General features: G+C 40.8%; 1 protein-coding gene and 1 pseudogene across 4 annotated transcripts in view; one reads left to right on the forward strand and one right to left on the reverse strand.

Moving 5' to 3' along the window:
• LRRK1 (leucine rich repeat kinase 1) overlaps positions 1-19,829 on the reverse strand; it is a 118,229-nt gene that overhangs the window by 69,895 nt on the left and 28,505 nt on the right. For 3 of the 4 annotated variants that reach the window (XM_010985335.3, XM_064480527.1, XM_064480525.1), the window contains exon 3: positions 7,891-8,054. In XM_010985335.3, coding sequence (XP_010983637.1) covers positions 7,891-8,054 — 164 coding nt within the window. Of the gene's footprint in view, positions 1-7,890; positions 8,055-19,829 lie in introns of those variants that run through there. The other variant, XM_064480526.1, reaches the window with a different exon arrangement.
• On the forward strand, positions 10,810-11,321 carry LOC105093471 (large ribosomal subunit protein uL11-like; annotated as a pseudogene).

The following is a 19,829-nucleotide window of genomic DNA, read 5'->3' on the forward strand; positions in this document are numbered from 1 at the left end:
GCCATTCCAGGAAAGCATTTACATTAGGGAGAAAAGCCACAGGGATTGATTAAGTGATTTACCGCACACAGCCGTCTAGATCCCAGTTGGTAAGAGGTTTCTAAGCACTATCCTTTCAAGGTAGTAAGTGATGTCACAGGAACCAGCCCAACACCAAGAGGGAACCAGAGGGCCAGAAGGGTCAGGGCTGGTTCTCTGGCGAGGGACAGCCTGGGAGGCTCTACAGTACGCGTTTATTTTAATTCAAACAGCCTAGACAAGCATGAAATAAAAGGAGGCCCCCTTCTATGCGTCTACCTCCCAGCCAGCCCCTGCAAAGGAAGCCGCTCTCACCCAGCCTTCCAAAACATGTCTACCCACCCATATACACGGATAATCCAAGTGAAACCAAATGCCTTTTCACTTTGTTAATTGTAACTATGTACTGGCACCTACAGAAAAGTACAAATGTATGTGTCCAGTTTCATGAACTGCCACTAAGTGAACAGATCCGTGTAAGGGGCACTGAGACCAAGGGACAGGAGATGACCTGTATCCACAAGTCCCCTACTGCTCCTTCTAGTCACTGTCCTACCTGGAGTAACCACCATCCTGACTTCAGACACCACATATTCGTTTTTGCCAGTTTCTAAACATCATAAGCTTGGAATTATACTTCACTTAATTTTTAAAAACTCTTGGCTTTGAAATAACAGGTTCACAAGAAGTTGCAAAGACAGTATTGAGAGGACCCATGTTTCTTTGATTTGGTTCCCCCTAATGGTAACATTTTACACAACTGTAGTTCAAGATCAAAACCATTCATTTGCCATTAGTACAATATGTGCAGGCAGTTCTGTCATTTTGTCACATGTGCAGATTTGTGTATCAAGATGCAGAACCCTTACATCACAATGAGAATGAGCATCTTCCTTGAGTCTCTGTTTCCCCATCCCACCCCCCTCCTCCCTTCCACATCCCAACCTCTGGCAACCCCATTTCTCTTCCATCTCTATAATTTTGTCATTTTGCAGATGTTATATGAATGGAATCATATTTTGAGATTGGCTTTTTATTTTCCATTCAGCAAAATGCCCTGAGCCACTGCATATTTCAACAGCATTTCTTTATGTTGCCTATTAGTTATTCCACGGTATGTTTAAACATTCACCTGCTCCGTGTTTCTGGTTGTATCCAGTTTTTGGCTATCACAAATAAAACTGCTATGAACAATCACGCACAGATTTTTATGTGTACATATATTTTCATTTCTCTAGGATGAATGTTTAGGAGTCCAATTGCTGGGACATAATGTATTTTTAGTTATTTAAGAAACTGTCAAACTGTTTCCCAGAATGGCTGAACCATTCTATATTCTCATTAGTAATGTATGAGAGATAGAATTTGGTATTGTCACTATATTTTAATTTTAGCTGTCCTAATAGTTGTGCAGTGATATCTCATTGTGTTTTTAATCAGACATCTTTTTTCATAGGCTTATTTTTATATACGTTTCAGCAAAATGTTTCCTCACCTATTTCACACATTTTCTAATTGGATTGTTTGCTTTTTAATGTTGAGTTTTGAGAGCTCTGTATACATGAACTAGACAGGAGTCCTTTGTCAGATGTGTGGTTTGCAAATGTTTTCTCCAAGTTCGTAGTTTGTCATTTTATCCTCTTAACAATGTCTTTCTCAGAGCGAAGCTTTTAATTTGATGAGGTCCAATTCATCAATTTTTTTTTCTTTTATGGATCATTTCTTTTAAGGATTTTCTATGTATGCTGCCATATTACCTGCAAATAGAGACAGATCTATATGCCTTTTATTTCATTTCTTTGCCTTATTGCATTGTCTCCAAACTAGTAATATATTGAACAGTAATATGTTGAATATAATTATAATTATTCTTGAATTGAACTTCCAGTATTATAAAGAGAGTGAACATTCTTGCCTTGTTCCTTATATTAGGGGGAAAAGGAGTCTTTTCACTGTCAACTATGACGTTAGCTATAGATTTTGTAGGTGTTTTTTATCAAGTCGAGGAATTTCTCCTCTATTCCTAACTTTCTAAGAGTTTTTTTTTTATTGTGAATAGGTATTAAATTTTGTCAAATGCCTTTTCTGCATCAATTGATATAAGTGATTTTTTCTTATTCAGCCCATGTCGATTCCAGAAGCTCTGGCTGGGAGGGGTAGCAGTGTCTCATTACTGGACAGGTACACTAGGTGGGTTTGGCAGCCCAGGCTTCTCACATGGTCTCCACTGATGGGGGCAGGAGAAAGCTCATTACCACCGCTGGAGATTACATCCCAGCTCGCCATGACCTTCTCTGTTGGGGCAAGAGGGGATTGGGGCACTTTGCTACAGCCCGGCAAGGATGGAATCTAAGTTGTCCATGTGACCTCTGCTGGCAAGGAGTAGGGCTGGGGCTGCGGGTGTTTCCGTGGTGCATGGCTGAAGTAGACTGGTTATTATCTCTAAGTTATCTGGCTAGGTTGCTCCGTTGCTGGTACTCTGGTTAGAGAGAGTAGGATGGTCTTGGGGCTTTTTTGTCTGCATTAGTTGGTGATTTCGGGTTGCCAGCTTCTTCAGCATCCAGTCTGGGATTTTTGAGGCAAACAAGAAAACCCCCAAACTCACCACTGTGCTTTCCTTGAATCCCAAGATCTCTCTCCATCTTTCAGAATCTTATGCTTATTTTATAGGTAATGTCCAGGATTTGTAGAGAGGAATAGGAAAAAAAGCATACCTATAGCATCTTCTCTCCATTTTACTGGAGGCAGAAATCCTGCATATATTAATTTAAATTACATTGTAATCCTTCCAAAATAGCTCCTGGGGATTATTTTGTTCTTTTGGAGTGCTGTATGGTATTGCATGGACAGACAGTTTATGTAGCGGTGTCCTCCTGCTGACGAACAGGCATGCAGGCAGTTTCCAGGGTTCTGCTATTGTAAACACAAATGCAGTCAGTATGCTTGTGCATACACCTTGGCAATTTTTTTTCAAATAAATCTGTAAGGGTAAGTCCCTAATAGTAGTTTTGCTGGATCAAAGATGATGGAGTTTTAAATTCTGATAAACATTGGCAGACTGCCTTCCAAAAAAGCTGCACAAATTCATATTCCCACCAGTACTGAACAAGGATGTGTGATTTCCCACAGCTCTGCTAATGTTCATTATAAAACTTTAAGATGTCAATTGGATAAGCTAACAGTGCTGTTTCATTTTTGTTTTGTTTGCTTTGCTTTTCTATAATAAAGTTGAATAGTGTTTCATAGTTTTTCACTGTTTTTTTGAATTTCCTTGTGCGTGTGCACCTTTGTCTAATCATATTCTTTGTCATTTCTGGTACTGTTCTCACCTACTTTTTTATATTCACAATATATTTTTGTGTTATTTTTAAAACTTTAAGATTTTTTTTATTAAAGTATAGTTGATTTACAGTATTATATTAGTTTCAGGTGCACAACATAGTGATTCAAAATTCTTTTATAGATTATAGTTCATTTAAAGTTGTTATAAAATATTGGCTTCCCTGTGCTGAAGAATATATTGTACCTTGTAGTTTATTTATGTTATACATAGTAGCTCGTATCTCTCAGTCCCATACTCCTATCTTGCCCCTGCCCCCTTCCTTCTCCTCTGGTAAGCACTAGTTTGTTCTCTATATCTGTTTTGTTATTTTCATTTGCTTTATTTTTCAGATTCCACTCACAAGTGATTATATCAGTATTTGTCTTTCTCTGTCTGACTTATTTCACTGAGCATAATATCCTCCATATCCAAGTTGTCACAAATGGTAACATTTCATTCTTTTTTGGGGCTGAGTAGTATTCCATTGTATGTACGTATACTACATCTTCTTTATCCTTTCATCTGTTAATGGGCCCTTAGGTTGCTTCCGTATCTTGGCTATTCTAAGTAATGCTGCTATGAATGCTGGGGTGCATGTACCTTTTTGAATTAATGTTTTCATTTTCTTCAGATATATACCCAGGAGTGGAACTGCTGAACCCTATGGTAGTTCTACTTTTAGTTTTTTGAGGAACCTCCATACTGTTTTCCACAGTGGCTGCATCAATTTCCATTCCCACCAACAGTGTAGGAGGGCTCCCTTTTCTCTGCATCTTTGCGAGCGTTTATTATTTGTTGTCTTTTTGATGATGGCCATTCTGACAGGTGTGAGGTGCTGTCTCATTTTGGTTTTGATTTGCATCTCCCTGATGATTAGTGATCTTGAGTATCTTTTCATGTGTCTGTTGGCCATCTGAAATGTTTATTCAGGTCTTCTGCCCATTTTTTAAATCAGGGTGTTTGACGTTTTGATGTTGAGTTGTATGAGCTGTTTATGTATGTTGGATATTAGCCCCTTATTGGTCATTATCATTTGCAAATATTTTCTTCTATTCAGTAGGTTGGCTTTTCATTTTGTTGATGGTTTTCTTTGCTGTGCAAAAGCTTTGAAGTTTAATTAGGTCCCATTTGTTTATTTTTGTTCTCACCTACTCTTGGTACTGAGGTTGTGCAAGCCTCATCAAAGGAACCAGAGAGTGTACACTCTTTCTCCATTCTCTGGACAAATAAATACGTTATTTCATAGAACAACAACACATTAGTGAAGCCATATGAACCTAGGACTTATTTTGTCAAAAGTTTTTACTTATGGATTTATTTCCTTCATTGTTATAAAACTATTCCTGCTTTCTGCTTCCTTTTTTTTTTTTTTTTTTTTTAGTTTTGACAAGTTGATTTTTCCCTTGTATTTGTCCATTTCATCTAAATTTTCAAGTATTTTGTCATAGAGTTGTTGTAAGACTTTTTCACATCATCTCTTTAATGTCTGAATAATCACTACTGAATACTTCCTTTATATTTCTGATAGATTTAGTTATTTCTTCTCTTTTTATCTTAGTCATTCTCACCAGAAATTTTTAAAAATTTTATTAGCCTTTTCAAAGAACCAATTATTGATTTTGTCTGTCTGCTCTACTTCCATGTTTTGCTTTCTATCTCATCCTTTTCTGTTCCTTTTTAAAGTAATTCCATTCCTGCTGTTCTCTTTAGGTGTACTTTGCTGTTGTCCATTTAAAACATCATGTTGTTATTTCATACGGATTTGTGCAATTTCTTTGTCTTATTCCTTCTCCGTTTGCCATTGATCCTTGACTCTTTATTTATGGCTGACCACTTTCGGAACAAATGTTTTATATTTTTATGAAAACACCAAGTTATCCACCATTTTCTTCAACATCTTCTGAAAGTCCAGCCAGCTGGGATTTCAACAGCCCTGGATCTGAGGGAGAAGCAGTCTACTAAAGGCCTTCCCAGTTTTGAGCTGCCACTGGCCACAGTGCCAGGCATAACAGACTTGGCTCTGGTCTCCATTATTTAAATACATGTGCAGTTTCTTAAAATGTCATCTCACTCCTTCGAATGGCTCTCCCAGCCTCCAGATGCCCCTAAGCTCTTCAGGTGACCACCTCTCTTCCTCTTTCCAGCATCTCCCACCACTGCCACCCACATGCCTGAATCCTTTGCTTCAGGCCAGACGGAGCAGCTCACCACCCTGAAATGAGCCTCCATCTCTGGCATCTTGTCCCCTCACCATTTCCCAAGCCACCTGATGGCCAACGCCTCCCTGAGCTCCAGGGTTCAGGCACCGCCTCCACACAGAGGTTTTGGGCTGTCTGATTTCAGCATTGTCTCCCCAGCAACGAGTACAGTGCTGACCCTCTCTTAAAGGTCAGCTGAGGGACTTCATGAATGATGTTTCAAGCAGGGATCAAAATTCTTCATGTTATTTGAATATGCAAGCCGGGGATGCCATCCGGTGCCTTAGGTTTGCCTGACATGTGCCTCTGAGCCCACATGGTGGGCAGTTCCCAGGAGGCCTGGTCTTTTCCCCAGTCGAAGGTCAGCACGTGTCCTGCCTCCCCGCTCACAGTGTTTCCCTGCACAGGAAGGCCTCTGTCACCCTCTCTGTGTAGCTAAAGCCTTCCCTGCTCTCTCATCCAGGCTGCAGTCCTGGTTCCGTGAATGGACACTTCCTCACCTTGCCACACATTTAGGCCTGAACACATGCATTCTTAAATTTTTTTAAAGTCAGGTTTCTTAAGATATAATTTATTTACAGTAAAGGCACCCCTTTTAGGTGCCCTTTGATGAGTTTCAACAAGGTATAACTCAATCACAAGCACCACCATCAAGATACAGACTATTTCTACTGTCCCCACACCAAAGCCATCTTGTATTTGTACATTCCCACCCCCGTGTTTCTGGCTCCTCTCCTAGACTGTGGGCTGCTAGGTCCAGTGACAGGCTGCCTCTCCAAAGAAGAGTCAGCCACAGGACACTGATGTTTTTGTGAGTCCTGGCTCTGCCACTTAATACCCTGTGTCTTTGGACAAGTGCCTGGACAGCACTGTCCTCCAATTCCCTCATAATAGAATGGAGATCATTACGACTCTCCCTAATCTCCTTCACGGTAGGCACTGAGGGAGGTGATGGTTAAAAGGACCCCAGCCATGCTAACGAGTTTGTGAGTAGGCAAACCCCTGAATGCCTAGGCATGAGATCAGGGCCAGGGCAGCCTCTACCAACACAGGCAGAGTAGGGCACAGACTCCAGGCTCTGTCTGCTGAGCACAGGCTCTCCCTGTGGGAGGCCACCCAGTACCAAGCCAAGGGGCCCACAACTCTGATCTGCTCGTGTGTCCAGCCCATCTCTCCCCATTTGGAAGAGTGGCCCTTGGCCATATCTGCTAAGAATTCATAATCAGAGGACTCTAAAATGTCCTTCCTTCAATAATTCATAAGTACATTGTATTTGCCCACCCCTACCCCCCAAAAAACCCTTACAACTTTGAGAATGAACTGGAGGTTCAGGAATTGAATTATTTCTAACTATCAGTCAAATGAAGACCTGTTAAATCTGTGCTAACCAAAGCACTGTACACAAAACATCAGTAAAGTGTCTCCATGGTAACGGTCAATAAGAATTCCCCATAAGGACCGGAATGTAGCAATGGACTCCTCAGACAGTTCCTGGGTAAGAAGGCTGATATCTATGAGCTTTTCGGAAAAGTCTGACATGTGTTTCAAAACTTTAAAAATTTCATACCCACATTCTCCATTCCTGTGCACCTAGGCTAAGAAAATAACCTCACAAGAAAAAGATTAGGCAAAAAAATATTCAATACAGCTTTATCTACAGTAGGAAAAAAACTAGAAACAATCCAAATATCTAACCAAAAGAAATAGCCGGGTAAGTGACTCTGTCTCTACCATATGAAATGTCACGTAGCCATTGAAGGGGAGACACAAGAGGAGTTGATAGTCATTGTGAAAATGGTTGATAAAATATTATGTGAGATAAAGCTGTATGCAAAATCCTACATACAGTATGTCTGTACCTACATTAGAAATAAACAACAACAAAATGTATGCTCAGATCAGCAGCCAAGAAAGTAAATCAAAACTGTTCAGGGGGACTGTTTGGAGGTTTTAGGAAAATGATTACTTTTTTGGTCTTTTTTTCCTCTACTCTTATATATTTTCTAAATTTTTTCTTTTGAGCATGGGCTAGTTTTGTAGTGAAAAAAAGCGTGAAAGAATATAGTAGGTTAAACCTTCAGATGGGCATTTTGTCCTTTACATTTCTGTGACCTCCTCCCCGTCCCCTGGGAAGGCGAGAGCCGTGTGCTTAGGTGGCAGACAGGCTGAGGTGTCGATTCGAAAGGACTGGCACACAAAAGTTTACATGTGAAACGAGGTATTCAGAACACAGTAAAAAAAAAAAAAACCAACCCATTCTGATTATAATGATAACAAGAAAATTATCTGAGTGGTAACCTTTGTCCAGCCCAGGTCCCCAGTTCCGTCCGGAGAGGCTGGCGCAGACCCTACCTTTTCCAGCTGGGACATGCTCTCATCACAAGCTTCTATGAGCAGATGCCGGGCCCTGCTGGGGTCTCCCCGCTTGTATGCAGCATGAATGCCTTCTGTCCCGGGGCTCTGTGCTGGCGGGGCACCGCCTGGCATGGACAGTTTGCCACCCATGTCCCTGGCACCTGGGTGAACAGAAGCACATACGAGGTCACCATCACTGCCGGTGCTGCTCATGGGAATCACTGGAGACAGAGCAAGATGTGCTGTCTGAGACATAAATCTGGGGGCGTTAGCAAGAGGAAAGGGTTTCCCTGAAATGTGGCCAATGTCACCACCCACACCAGACCCCGGGACCTGCACCTTGCTGGAGGGACTTCCTGTGTGCGGCTGTCTGGAAGGCACGGTGCAGCTGAGCACAGCTCAGGAAGTTTCTGCAGCAAGACTGTCGCCTGGAGCGGGTCCAGGGCACCCAGGCCAGCTGCCTGGTGGGGGACTGCCAGGCTGACCTTCTCCAGCAAGGGAGAAGCAGGGGCTTTGGTGGGAGAGCTGGTGGCCCAGCCAAACTGTCCCACTGCTGTCTCCCTCAGACGGATATGGTGTCTAGTGGAGGAAGAAAGGCAGGTCAGATCTTGGTGGGTGTGGAAATCTAGACCCTCTCTGCCTAGAAAACCCCACAAAGGGCATGGAAATTAGAATGGCAGCCCTCTTTCCATACTGTGCTGGGTCTGCAGATCCAGAAGTGAAAATGGTCGGCCCCTGGAGCTTCCAGTCTAGAATGGGTTCGTAATTAGGAGGTCTGTGAGTTCCAAAGGCTTCAGAGACTTCCTGCACATTCTAAAATTGCACACAGAAGTGTGTGTGTGTGTGTGTGTGTGTGTACATTTTTCTGGGGAGAAAATTCAAGGCTTCTAGCAGATTTGCACACATGGTGGTGAACAAGAGTTAAAAGTTCTATCCCTACAGATATCACAGAAAAGATGGCAACGAATGAGGAATTAAATTCTGATTATGTGGAGTGACTGCAGAGAAAGGGACAGGATTCTGTCATCATTGGCCAAGTTTACACAGTCAGTAAGAGGCAAACTGGGACTGAAGCTTGATCCCCCAGCTCTCAGGCTGGGGCTAAACCCACTCCCAAAACAGACCCATATTTTGCTGCTTCTTCCAAGGGCAAAAAACATTTTTTCAAGGGATGCAAAATACATACTTTTTTCATATAAAAATATAAATGCTGAGGAAGGTTGGCTTCCAAACATTCACATCACAAAAGCAAATCACATTATTGCAGCTAACATTTGAAAAAAGAACCCTTTAATTTATTTACAATAGCATAAAAATTACATGCTTAGAAATAAATTTTTAAAAAGATGAACAAGATCTACACCCTGAAAACTACAAACACTCCTGAGATAAATTAAACAAGATCTACCTACACAAATGGAAAGACATCTTATGTTCATGGATTAGGATAATCAATATTTTTAAGATGTCAGTTCTTTCCAGTTTTATCCATACATTCAATGTAATCTCAACCATAATTCCAATAAGCTTTTTTGGGGGGTAGAAATTGACAATCTGATCCTCAATTTGTATGGGAATTCAAAGGACATACAATATCCCAAGCAATCTTAAAAAAGAGGAGTTGGAGGGTGTACACTACCTGAATTCAAGTCTTACTATAAAACTACAACAATCAAGACAGGATGGTACTAGTTTATACAGACAGATCCATGGAACAGAACAGAGTGGAGAAACAGACCCACACCTCTAAATTCAATTAATTTTTGACAAGGATGCCAAAGCAACACAGTGAGAAAAGCAAAAGTCTCTATAATAAATGGCGCTGGAACTGCTGGACATCCATTGAATAAACAGAGTCTGACCCCTACTTCCCACCACACACAAAAACCACACTGAGATGGATCATGGATTTTAACATAAAGGTTAAAACTGTAGGGCTTCTTTGCAGCAACATGGATGGACCTGGAGATCGTCATTCTAAGTGAAGTGGGCCAGAAAGAGAAAGAAAAATACCATATGAGATCAATTACATGTGGAATCTTAAAAAAAAAAAAGACACAAATGAACTACTTATTATTTACAACTTAGATGATTGATTTCTTGCATATGTGTAAGCACATTTGACTTCCCCTTTTGATTAGATTACCACATTCTGTTGATTCTTATTTTTGTGGTTGGTTTTATTCCTTTGATAACTATGTAAGTTTAAAAAGATAAAGCTTTAATCTGTTCTTAAAACAATGAGCAGTACATATATGTAAACTAAAAAAATGTGCAGTATACTGTATATATGTATTTACATACAATATAATGTGTATGTGCAGTTGAACTGTAGTAATTCTACCTAATAAAACTGAAAAAGGAAAAACCAAACCAAACCAAACAAAAACATGTAGAGCTTTTAGGGAAAAAAAATCGCAGGAGAATATCTTCATGATGAGAGTAGGCAAAGCTTTCTTAAATGGGACACAGAAAGAAATAACTATGAAAGGAAAAAAAATTACTAAATTAGACTTTCACCAAAATGTAAAACTTCTGCTCATCAGAACACTGACCCACCATTTAAAAACCATTTAAAAATGAAGAGGCAAGTCATATACTGGAAGAAATTATTTGCAAAACATATATTCAAAAAAGAAATGAGATCCAGAAAACAGAAAGAATTCCTATAACTCAAGAATAAAGGACAAATAACCCAGTTAATAATGAGCAAAGATCTGAACAGTAGAAGATATTCAAAAAGGTCAGTTTCATTAGTCATCAGGGAAATGCAAATTAAAACCACAAGGAGACACCACTACACTCCCACCAGTGTCACTAAAATTTAAAAAGAATGACAATAACTTTCGACTTTTGGCTTGGAGGAGGCCAAGGTGCAACTTTCTTTGGTCATCCCAAATCCAGGTTCATCCGACACCAGCTGCCTCCATCATGCTGCCTAAGTTCGACGCCAACGAGATCAAAGTCATATACCTGATGTGCCCCAGTGAGGAAACTGGTGCCACATCTGCCCTGGCCCCCAAGATCGGTCCCTTGGGTCTGTCTCCAAAAAAAGGTTGGTGATGACATCACCAAGGCACCTGGTGATTGGAAGGGTCTGAAGAGTACAGTGAAACTGACCATTCAGAACAGACCCAGATTGAGCTGGTACCATCTGCCTCTGCCCTGATAATCAAAGCCCTCAAGGAAGCACCAAGAGACAGAAAGAAGCAGAAAAACATCAAGCACAGCGGAAACATCACTTTTGATGAGAGATTGTCAGCATCGCCCGACAGATGCGGCACCAATCTTTAGCTAGAGAGCTCTCTGGAACCATGAAAGAGATCCCAGGGACTGCCCAGCCTGTAGGCTGCAATGCTGGTGGCCACCACCCTCACAGCATCACAGAGGACATCAGCAGTGGTGCCGTGGACTGCCCAGTGAGTTAAGAACTACAAAGAAAAAATGACTTAATAAAGGGTTATTTGACCCAAAAAAAAGACAAAGAAAAAAAAGGGGGGAAAAAAACGACTGACAATACTTGGTGAGGATATGGAGCAACCAGAACACTCACACCTTATCAGCTGCACCTACAATGGTACAACTACTCTGGAAACAAGTCTGGGAGTTTCTTATGAAACTAAGCACACACCTGCCCCACGACTCACTTATTCTACTCTTCAATACCTACCCAAGAGCAATATGTCTAAAAAAATGTATCCAAGAATGTTCACAGCAACTTTATGCATGGTGCTTCCAAACTAAATAGCAACGGTGTCCATCAACAATAAACAAACGTGGTCTAGTAACCACTCAGCGATCAAAAGGGATAAACTGCTAATCCATGGGATGCCTGGTGGGAACCTCAGAACATAATCCTGAGTGAAAGAATGATCGCATGAAATCATCCCATTTACATGCTGTTCTAATCTATGGTGGGAGGAAAAAAAAAATCAGAACATTGGTTCCTGGGGGTGGGGACAGGCATGACGTTTACCAGAGGAGGGACAGGGGGAAATTGCCTGGGGGATGGTTCTATGTCTGGATGGTGTTTTTAGTACGCAGATACTAACGCAGTGTTAGTATCTGTCAAAATGTATCAAATACTCCAGTGAAGATATGTGCATTTTATTTCATATAAATTTTACCTAAAAATTATACACAATATTGAACTACTGTCAATAATATGAATGTTAAAGTATTTGAGGGTGAAAAATACAGATATTTCCAATTTACTCTGAAATGCATTAAAATTAATGGGTTGATGGATGGATAGAAGAATGGACAGACAGAAATGAGAGCAATTTTAGAAACTGTTAAGAGGAGTGGGTATATGGATGTGTAGTGGTTCAATTCTTTCAAATTTACTGTACGTTTGAAATTTTTCGTAACAAAATGTTGGGAGAAGTGCATCAGAGCGTCATGCCCTAAATGCAGGGACCACCACACAGCACACGGAATGGGCTCCATCAGCAGCGCAGAAAACATCCTGCTCCGGAGAAAGAGAAAGACATGCTACTTACAGTCAAGGCCCTTGACGCCACCCAGGGTCTTTGCAGCTCTTGCTAAGCCATGACTGTTTCAAAGGCAAACATCCTGAAAATCCACGTTAAGTGGATTTCATGAGAGTCACACACAATCTGCATCCTTTTGGAAACAAGAGTGTGAGATCGCTGTGTCTGAATGGAGTTTACTGGTTTTTTTTTTTTTTTTAGGCTATGTATTTTTGGAAAGAGGAATCAAAAAAGAGCTCAGTGTGTAAGTGGTTATACATGTGAATAAGGCAGCTTCACTTCCCATCACACACTAACGGTTCCCATGAATTATTTACAGTCAGAGACCCTGAGACATTTGAGAGCTGGCTGAAGGGAGAAAGGCCATTGGCAGGGGCTAGAAGAAGGTGAAACAATGGCCCCGTCATCCATCAGAAGGGGCACTTAATTATGTCACTGCTCATCTTTCAGGGTTAAATAAATCTCTCCCTTATCTCCGTGAAAGACAAGCGTGTGTGTGTGCATGCGTGCGCACGAGGAGGCATAAGGTAACCTCTTCTGTTCACGTTAATAACACAAATAAAAACAGTTCAGCTTTATACCCCACTTAAGCAGCACTGAGAAGGTGGAACCTAGGACACAGGGGGCATGTGAAACCACACGGGTGGTTTTCTTTAACTTGATTTTTAAATGATGGAACGTACTTGGGGTAAATGATGTAACTAGAAACATGATTCTGCTCAGTTCTATTTATAGATACATATATTTTTAATGTTGTGGTGTTTTCACTTTGAATCTGATTTTCTTAAGTTGCATGGACAACACATGTTCGCGCTCACTGACCTAAGAGTTGAGGGGTGCTGGCCCAATCAAGCTGTTGGAAGGACATTAGGGGAAAACATCGATCAATGTAGATGTATTTAATTTGATCTGCCAACTTTATTTAATTTCTTGAAATCGTAAAGAGAATGGATAACATGTATTTAAATTGAAGGGAAAAATAGGACCAAAATACTAATGGTGAGTTTTAAGGATGGGCTTGGGAGAGTAAGTGATAGGATTTGAAAAGATTTTTTTCCTTCTTTATTTCCTAAATCCCCTGTAATGGAATTACATGACTGCTTTATTTAAAACTTTAATTAAGCTACACAAGTAATAAAAGAACAGATTTTCACTGAAAAAAATTAAATACAGAAACACATCATGTAAAAGGCCCATTCTCTCCACCATTAGACACCTTTTCTTAGAGGTAAATATTTACTTTTATAGTAATTTTTTTTTGCAAAAAATAATACAGTTTTATATTTGAGTGTTGGTGACCTCTGACTTAAAATGGGGTAATTTATTTATACTATTTGAGATTTTTCAGTCATTTTTGTCTATTAATCAATCACTCTCCATAATTATATTCTTTTATATGGTAAAACATCACAGTTCTATATTTTGCTCATACAGATTTAAAATTCACACTAAAAAATAAGTCCCCAAACTTAATCTATTTCAATGTTATATTAATGTGGCAAATAAGTAACTAGAACTAATAGGAAAATAATAGAACATTAGAATGAGTCAGTGTCAAATAAAAAATAATCTGTTCTCTATTACAATGTCATTATTTTCCTAAATAGCAATGAAAAATCCATATATATACACAACAAACAGACATCTTCCCTGCTTTTAATGCAAAGTTAGTATGTGTAACAAAAAAATGTAACTAAATAGAGGACTAGAGGAAACCAATTCCTTCTTTTTTTTTTTTTTTTAAGGTTTAGCTGGTGTTGCTTATTTGCTTTTAAAAGAGAGTCAATTAAAACTAGTAATTAATGGATGGCGAGGTTTGCAGATTCGGCATATGTAGACTTACTCAAGAATCCAAGAAATATCGACAATAAGCCGTGAGATGATAAGTGAACATATTCCTGGTTGGTGGGTGATTAATGTTAATATCTACACAGCCTAGTATTTTAAAATGCTGGACCTGGACAGTAAATGAAAGTTCATTACATGAAGAAGTATATAGTTTAAAAACAACATTTGAAAACCCATAGAACCAGAACATCATTTAGTCCTTGATAATCACTTTCAACTTAATATTCTATTTATAAAGAAACACTTTCAGGAACACTGTTTCACATGTTCAGCCATTTCTAGGAGAACTGTTTTTATTGCCAACAACTCCATCTCTAAATGTTATTTCTGTAATTCAGGTTTTGGCAAAACAGATTATTCTGACTACAGAAAAACTAACAGAAATTATTTTCCTCCTTTATTCTGGGAAAGTAATGAAACAGTTTAATGAATATGACAGAGTGATGTCTGGCTGTAAAAGCCATGTCGCTTATACCAATAGTTCACCATGACCTTCACCACCTTAAAGACAGTCCTTCTTTGTCAGTTCTGAGTCTCTTCTGTCCTTACAGCCTAAGGAGACATTCTTACTTTTTCTTCTAGAACAGTATTTGTTAAATCATCCCTTCCGATCTAATAATCAGAATAAAATTCTCTCTCCACTGCTTTTGTCTACGAATCTAGGACAATGGAGAGGTAATATGAAAGTGACGTTAATTGTATCAGTTCTAAATTTTGGTCTCTCATGTATACATCTTGCATATTTAATTCTATCATCGCCATCAAAGAAACACGCGTGACAGAAGGCAAATGCTCTCTGTTGATTCAGTGTCTGTGGCATCCACTGTACATCCTAGAAAAAACACTAACATTTTTTGTGAACATCCATGACATTTTTATTTATCGCATTCACCTCCACCAACAGAGTAGCAAAAAGTAAAACTCTATCACTCGACCCAGAGTTCACTGCAGAATAAACAAGAGTAAACTTTAGGATGCTACTGACCTGGTCATAATTGTTAAACGACTTTCCTGTGCCATCCTCCATTGAGTCCCCATGCGGCCAAACCCTGGGGACAGGGGCCGTCCCTCCCCGGAGGTGACATCCTCCTGGCACTGCAGGGGCTCACCCACTGTCGCCCTGGGTTTACCGGCCTTCAGCAAGAAGGATGCTTCTTTCTTTGCCAGATGTCACTCTACGGTTTTAGCCTCAGCAGCAGTTTTCATCTGTGGGTCGCATTACGGTGAAATCCAACCCTTTATTTCTTCGGGGAAGATGCAGAGGTTGGGGGGTGTGGAGGGTGACATGACCCCCAGGGTGACCCTCAGCGGTAATTCCTCACCAATTCCAGATGGCTGGGGCTCAGCCCCATCAAGCTGGGCCATTTGGACCCATCGGCATCAGAAAAGAAAGCAAAGACAGCAGGTCATTCACCAGGGGCCAGGCTGACAGCTCACGCAGAGCAGAGCTCCAGCCACGGGGGCCGAGCCTTCTCCTAGCAAGGCCTCCCAGCGCAGATGCAAAACTTCTCTGTGGATATTCTCACCAAATCCCTGGAGATGGATTTTTGTTAATAAACGGGGCATAGGTGGTTAGATATACAAGCAGGTTGGGCAGAGGGAAATCGCACATTCTAGTGGAATTTTCTTTAGAAATAAAAAATACAATGAATCATGAGATGCCATGTTATGTCCACCTGACACAGTGACAAATTTAATGAGTTCTAATATTCACTGCTGGCCCGAGTGTGGTGAGATTGGTACATTTGTCATTGTCGGAAGCCTTGCGGATGGTATGACTGTTTCAGAAAGTGACAGGGCGATATGGTAATAATAAGACCCAGGGGGAGTTTCTGCCGTTCACTCATGTTTTTCCCTCTGAGGAATTCACCTGCAAAAACATGGCATGAACAAAAAGAAAGCCTCCTGAGCTGTGACACTGTGCCCTGCAGAGTCACCTACAGCAGCCGAAGGAAGAGCCCACCAACCACGTAAACGGCCAGTGTCAGGGAACGTGGGTTGTACCAGAGGGGAGGGCTGGGTGGCCGGCATTGCTAATGTAACGCTCACAGCAACACCAGAAGTAAGTGTCACGGCTGCCGCTTCACAGATGAGGGAGGTTACGATGAAGACGCTGTTCACCGGGACAGGCTGGCAAGTAGCCGGGGCAAGAGTGACAGCAGCGGGCCTTTGTGACCCCAGAGGCTGTAAAAACTCCACTGCTCTGCTTTCCAGTTCGATCCTTGTGAGACACTGCATGTTTGTGTCCCCACCTCGCACCAAAATGCACGATTTAACCCTAATCCCCACTGTGATGAAACTAGGAGGTGGGCCTCTGGGAGGTGCCTGGGTCATGAAGGTGGAGCCTTCCCAATGGTGGGATTAGCGACCTTCCCGAAGAGACACAGAGAACGTCCTTCTCTCTGCTCTCTGTCCTGTGAGGACGCAAGGGGAGGATGCCGCCTGCAACCAGGAGGTGGGGCCTCACCCGGAACAGAACCTGCCAGCACCTTCCTCCTGGACGTCCCAGCCTCCAGACTGTGAGAAATAAACATCTGTTTTTAAGGCACCTAGTCTGGGCAGATTTTTTTCTAGCAGCCTAAGCCAACCACTGAACCTCAGGATGCTTCAAACTGAGGAACTGCCATGCAGCCATTAAAACCAATAATAATGGAGATGCAGGAGAAATACGAAAAATAGACTGAAAGAGTAAAATGTGGGGCACAGACAGGGAAACACGGAAAAATACGTAATACAGAACAACGGTTGACATCATTTGAAAATACAGAAAGTGAAAGACTTTATTCCAGGTTGATAGATGATGTGTGATTAAAATGCTTTGGAGGGGGGAAAAAGAAGGTTTCTAATGAGTATAATCTATTATTTTTTGTTTATAAAAATTTAGTCTCTTTCTCTCACTTCCTGTTAAGAAAGAAGACCTGAGGGGCCCAGGGAAGTCATAGCAGCGGGTGAAATGACTGAGGTTTTTTCTATTTGTGTTCTTCTGGTTTTCAGCTATCTTTTTCTTTTTCTCATCAAGTTTGTATTAATTTCGCAATTAAGAAAAAGAAAACTTAAAAGATGAAGTGTATCCAGCACAAAGGTGACTACTTTCAACCTGAATTAATGAACTAGTTCTTCGATGGTATTATTTAAATGAAAGCAACTCTTTGCTCTTGGGCATACCAAGTCTTGACTCCGTTGTTTTGGGGGGAAAAAAGACAGAGAATAAGAAATTGTGTTAAAATCTCCTACTGTTACCATCTTCCCATCAATTTCTCCCTTATGCCCATTAGTATGTGTTTTCTGTGTTTACATGCTCCTAGGCTGGGTGCATATATGTTAATGAGTGTAATATCCTCTTCTTGTATTGCTCCTTTTATCATTATAGGGTGTCCTTCTTTATGTTTCTTTATGCCTTTGTTTTAAAGTCTATTTTGTCTCATACGAGTATTGCTACCCCTACATTCTTGTCATTTCCATTTGCATGGAATACCTTTTCCACCGCTCACTTTCAAACTATGTCCGTCCTTCGCCCAAAGGTGGGTCTCTTGTAGGCAGCATGTTGCAGGCTCTTGTTTTATGAAACAATCTGCCACCTTATGTCTTTTGATTGGAGCATTTAGGCCACTGACATTTAAGGTAATTATTGAAAGATATGTGTTTACTGCTATTTGAAACCTTGTTTTTCAGTTGATTTTTGTTATTTCTTCTTTGCTCCTTTCTTTTTCTTTCTGTTTTTCCTTTTGTGGTGTGATGATTTTCTTTTGCATTATGCTTGAGTTCTGTTCTGCTTTGGTTTCTGTGATTCTGTCATATGTTTTTGATTTGTGGTTACCCTGTTTTTCAAGTATGTGAATCCATTACCGTATCTACTTGCTTTAGACTGGCTGGTAATCATATAGGTTCAAACACGCGTTTTATATTATCCCATAGGTCTAATACATTGCTTTGATTTTTTTTCACTTGTTTTTCCGTCTGCTGTTCTGATTGGGTGATTTCCATTATTCTGTCTTCTAGATCACTTATTTACTCTGCTGCATTATTTAGTCTGCTATTTATTGCCTTTAGCTTGGCTTTTGTCTCAGTAATTGATTTTTCTGATTTTAATTGGTCCTCTTTATGGTTACTAGTTCCTGTTTACAGTAATCTGCGTTTCTATCCATAGCCTCTCTTAATTCCTTCAGCACAGAGATGATGGCAGCACCTACCTGAGAGGGGTGGTTGTTCAACGAATCAAAGTAAGGGAAGTGATTAGAACACCTCCTGACCCTCAGTGGGCTCTGGATAAACACTAGCTCTTATTATTGCTATTTGAAATTCAGTTACAAATTGGGACCATGTCTAAAAACTGTCAAGTCTAGGGTTCTCATCTTACTCCCCAGGTCAGTTCAAAGTGACAAGTTGGTGATTTTCTGAATTTTATTTACTGAGCTCTGTGTCAGATGTGAGTGCAGTCCAAATAGTGGAAGACAAAGGGCTTGCCTCTAGCACCCTCACTGGGCTCGCAGGGGTGCAGAGGTACAGACACACCCAAAATGCCCGGGTACCAACTCCAGACAGGACAGCACATGCCACCGGACATAGCCAGGCCCCTGCACACTGCTCAGCACACAGCCAAAGCTCAAAAAACAGTTAGTATGAACACTACCAGCCAAAAGGAAGTGCCCTTATCTAAAGGTGCTGCTGAGTGAGATCAGCCAAGCTTCAAATGAGCGGCCTTAGAGTTCATTTTGGTTAACAGAGCTTCTGGAAACACAGTCTTAGTCCATTAAGGCTGCTATAACAAAATGTCACAGATTGGAGGCTGGAAGTCTGAGATCAGGATGTCAGCATGGTTTTCTGGACATGGTTGACTTCTCATTATATCCTCGGGTGATAAAGGGGCCAGAGAGCTCTGTGGGACCTTTTCTATAAGAGCACAGTCCTATTCCTGAAGGCGCCATCCTTTTGACCTAATCACCTACTAAATGCTCTACCTCCTAATGCCATCACCTTAGGGATTAGGTTTCAACGTATGAATTTTGATGGGATACAAACATTCAGACCATGGCAAAGATCTTGCTTAAAATCATGGGACATGCCCACTAATGTTCCCAAGTAAGAGATAAGCTTATAATTAATGTAGTTTTAAATCCTCAGGGCAGTGTTCAGAACGAATTGTCTGGTTAATCACTATAAAATCCTTGGTGGCAATGATTACTGTGATAAAAAAAAAATGGCTGTAATCAAAAGCCTGACAAGCAACTTGATACTTTCTCCAGGGTGCTAGGACCGAATGCTAACTGTTTCCTCTCAGAGGAGAAAGCATTCTCGTTAGGAGCCAGGCTCATCAACGGCACACCCAAAAGAAGAGCATGTTAATAAATGGAGTGTGTATAACTGGGCAGCCACGGGGGACAGAGACAGTCAGACTCATCACTTGTTATTGTCCATGTTTTTTAAGTTATCTTTTCTAGTGGGTGTGAAGTACTATCTCATTGTGGTTTTGATTTGCATTTCCCTCATGACTAACGGTGTTGAGCACCTTTTCCTGGCCATTGGCCATTTTTATAACTTCTTTGATAGATGTCTATCCAGATCCTCTACTCATTTATTTGTCTTTTTTCAGTTGTC

This window comes from Camelus dromedarius, chromosome 29 (genome assembly GCF_036321535.1).
Source record: "Camelus dromedarius isolate mCamDro1 chromosome 29, mCamDro1.pat, whole genome shotgun sequence".
In the NCBI taxonomy this organism is placed as follows: Eukaryota; Metazoa; Chordata; class Mammalia; order Artiodactyla; family Camelidae; genus Camelus; species Camelus dromedarius.